General features: G+C 40.6%; 1 protein-coding gene across 1 annotated transcript; it reads left to right on the top strand.

Moving 5' to 3' along the window:
* Positions 1 to 6: 6 nt before the first annotated feature.
* LOC101847693 (pancreatic lipase-related protein 2) lies at positions 7 to 1,544 on the top strand. Its single transcript, XM_005110182.3, has 2 exons — positions 7 to 857; positions 1,289 to 1,544. Exons 1-2 carry the CDS (start codon positions 702 to 704, stop codon positions 1,442 to 1,444), a joined length of 312 nt encoding a protein of 103 aa, XP_005110239.1. The 5' UTR covers positions 7 to 701; the 3' UTR covers positions 1,445 to 1,544.
* The last annotated feature ends 92 nt before the right edge of the window (positions 1,545 to 1,636 follow it).

Consider the following 1,636-nt stretch of genomic DNA (forward strand, 5'->3'; position numbering starts at 1 on the left):
CCCCCCCCCAAATGTAGTTAGGGGAATGTTGTAGGTTATTGCTTGCCAACGTGGGCGGTGTCGATATGTTAGTTTAAATAGGCGGATAGAGACAGGTTATTTAATTCCCGCCTGGCAATACTTAGATCTTTAATAACATGTAGCCTAGATGTAGTTTTGGCGTTACGAAAATTTTAGCCTCTTAAAGTTGACAAAAGTGGGAACTGGCTATTTAAAAACGAAAACAAACCATGAAACGAAAACCAAACAAAAACGAAAACAAAAAACAAGAAGGTTGACAAGCTATAGTGTAGGTCAGCTCGTGTTTAGAGAAGTGCTTGTGGGGATAAGGATGATGGTGTCATAGGTGAAAGTGACAAACGGTGGTAATATTATGGATAGGCCTATTCTTGGGGTCAGATGTTTATATCGCATGGACTATTTGGTGGTGTTGTAATAATCTTTACACCACTCTGGACTCAATTTTGATTACAAATAGACTGTACACCTGTATTCTTTTGCTTAAAAAAGAAAAAGGTAGAAAAAAATAATTAGCGTTTAAAAGCAATCTTTCAACACGAATCTCTTACTCTTCTTATGAGTTTCTTTCAGACTAGTCAGTTGTCCAATAACTTTAACAAACATAGTGTCACCAGTGTGAGTGTAGTGGTGCGCTGCTTTTCGATTCAAGTCAATCTGAATCTGCCCCCAGGACTACTTTCATGTTGTATACAAAGGAATCACCCAACTCGGCTGTCTTACTGGACGCAAGGCATACTGACACTGTTGGCACAAAATGGCCGCTGTTCAAAAAGAGGCCCACAAAAATCATTATCCATGGTTTCGTCGATGATCCTGCCAAAGAGCTGTGGATGAAGGTGAGTAGTCAGACGGCTTTCAAACAATTATTTTGAGCATTTTAGCATAACAAAGCCGAGGTATTCCACCAAGTGTTGACAGTGAGTGTAAGCCAAGTTAAAAATGGGTGATTTTTTCTTTTTTTCGTTCATAGCCTACACTGGCTCACAACTGTTAACGGTACATGTACTAGGCTACTCCAGGGTATGATTATAGGATCTTTAACAGTCAAGGTAGAGCCAAGTATGATATCATATGTAGCATCTGAAAACGGCGTTTCTCTTTTTTTCTGTTCGAATTATATTAGATCAAATAATATCTTTGCTTCAGTCCGTAGGCAGTATAAATATAAGCTGCAAAAGAATCTCTCATTTTAATTACACTTAGACCTGGGCCCTGTGTTTTCTTGACTAATATCGACTCTTCCTCTGTTTGTCATGTTCGTCATTAGACTATGAAAACCGAGTTCCTCAAACATCACGATTTCAACATCATCATTGTGGACTGGCACCACGGGAATCAGATGCCGTATACGCAGGCCACAGCCAACACGAGACTCGTCGGAGCTCAGGTTGCACTACTCATTAAACAGCTGAAGGTAAGATGAGTAAGAACAAGATTGGGAAGTGAAGCAGGTCATAGGAAAATAATAGAAGTCTGAGTTCGTGTGTGTGTGTGTGTGTGTGTGTGTGTGTGTGTGTGTGTGTGTGTGTGTTTGTGTGTGAGTGAGTGCGTGTGTGCGTTTGTGTGTGTGAGCGAACAAGCGAGAGAGAGAGACAGAGAGAGAGAGAGAGAGAGA

This window comes from Aplysia californica, unplaced genomic scaffold (genome assembly GCF_000002075.1).
Source record: "Aplysia californica isolate F4 #8 unplaced genomic scaffold, AplCal3.0 scaffold00862, whole genome shotgun sequence".
In the NCBI taxonomy this organism is placed as follows: domain Eukaryota; kingdom Metazoa; phylum Mollusca; class Gastropoda; order Aplysiida; family Aplysiidae; genus Aplysia; species Aplysia californica.

Bases quoted from the DNA above. Each gene is read 5' to 3' on its own strand.
- LOC101847693 (XM_005110182.3), top strand. From the start codon at position 702: ATGTTGTATACAAAGGAATCACCCAACTCGGCTGTCTTACTGGACGCA. The intron at 858-1,288 runs GTGAGTAGTCAG...GTTCGTCATTAG, and splicing joins CCAAAGAGCTGTGGATGAAG to ACTATGAAAACCGAGTTCCT.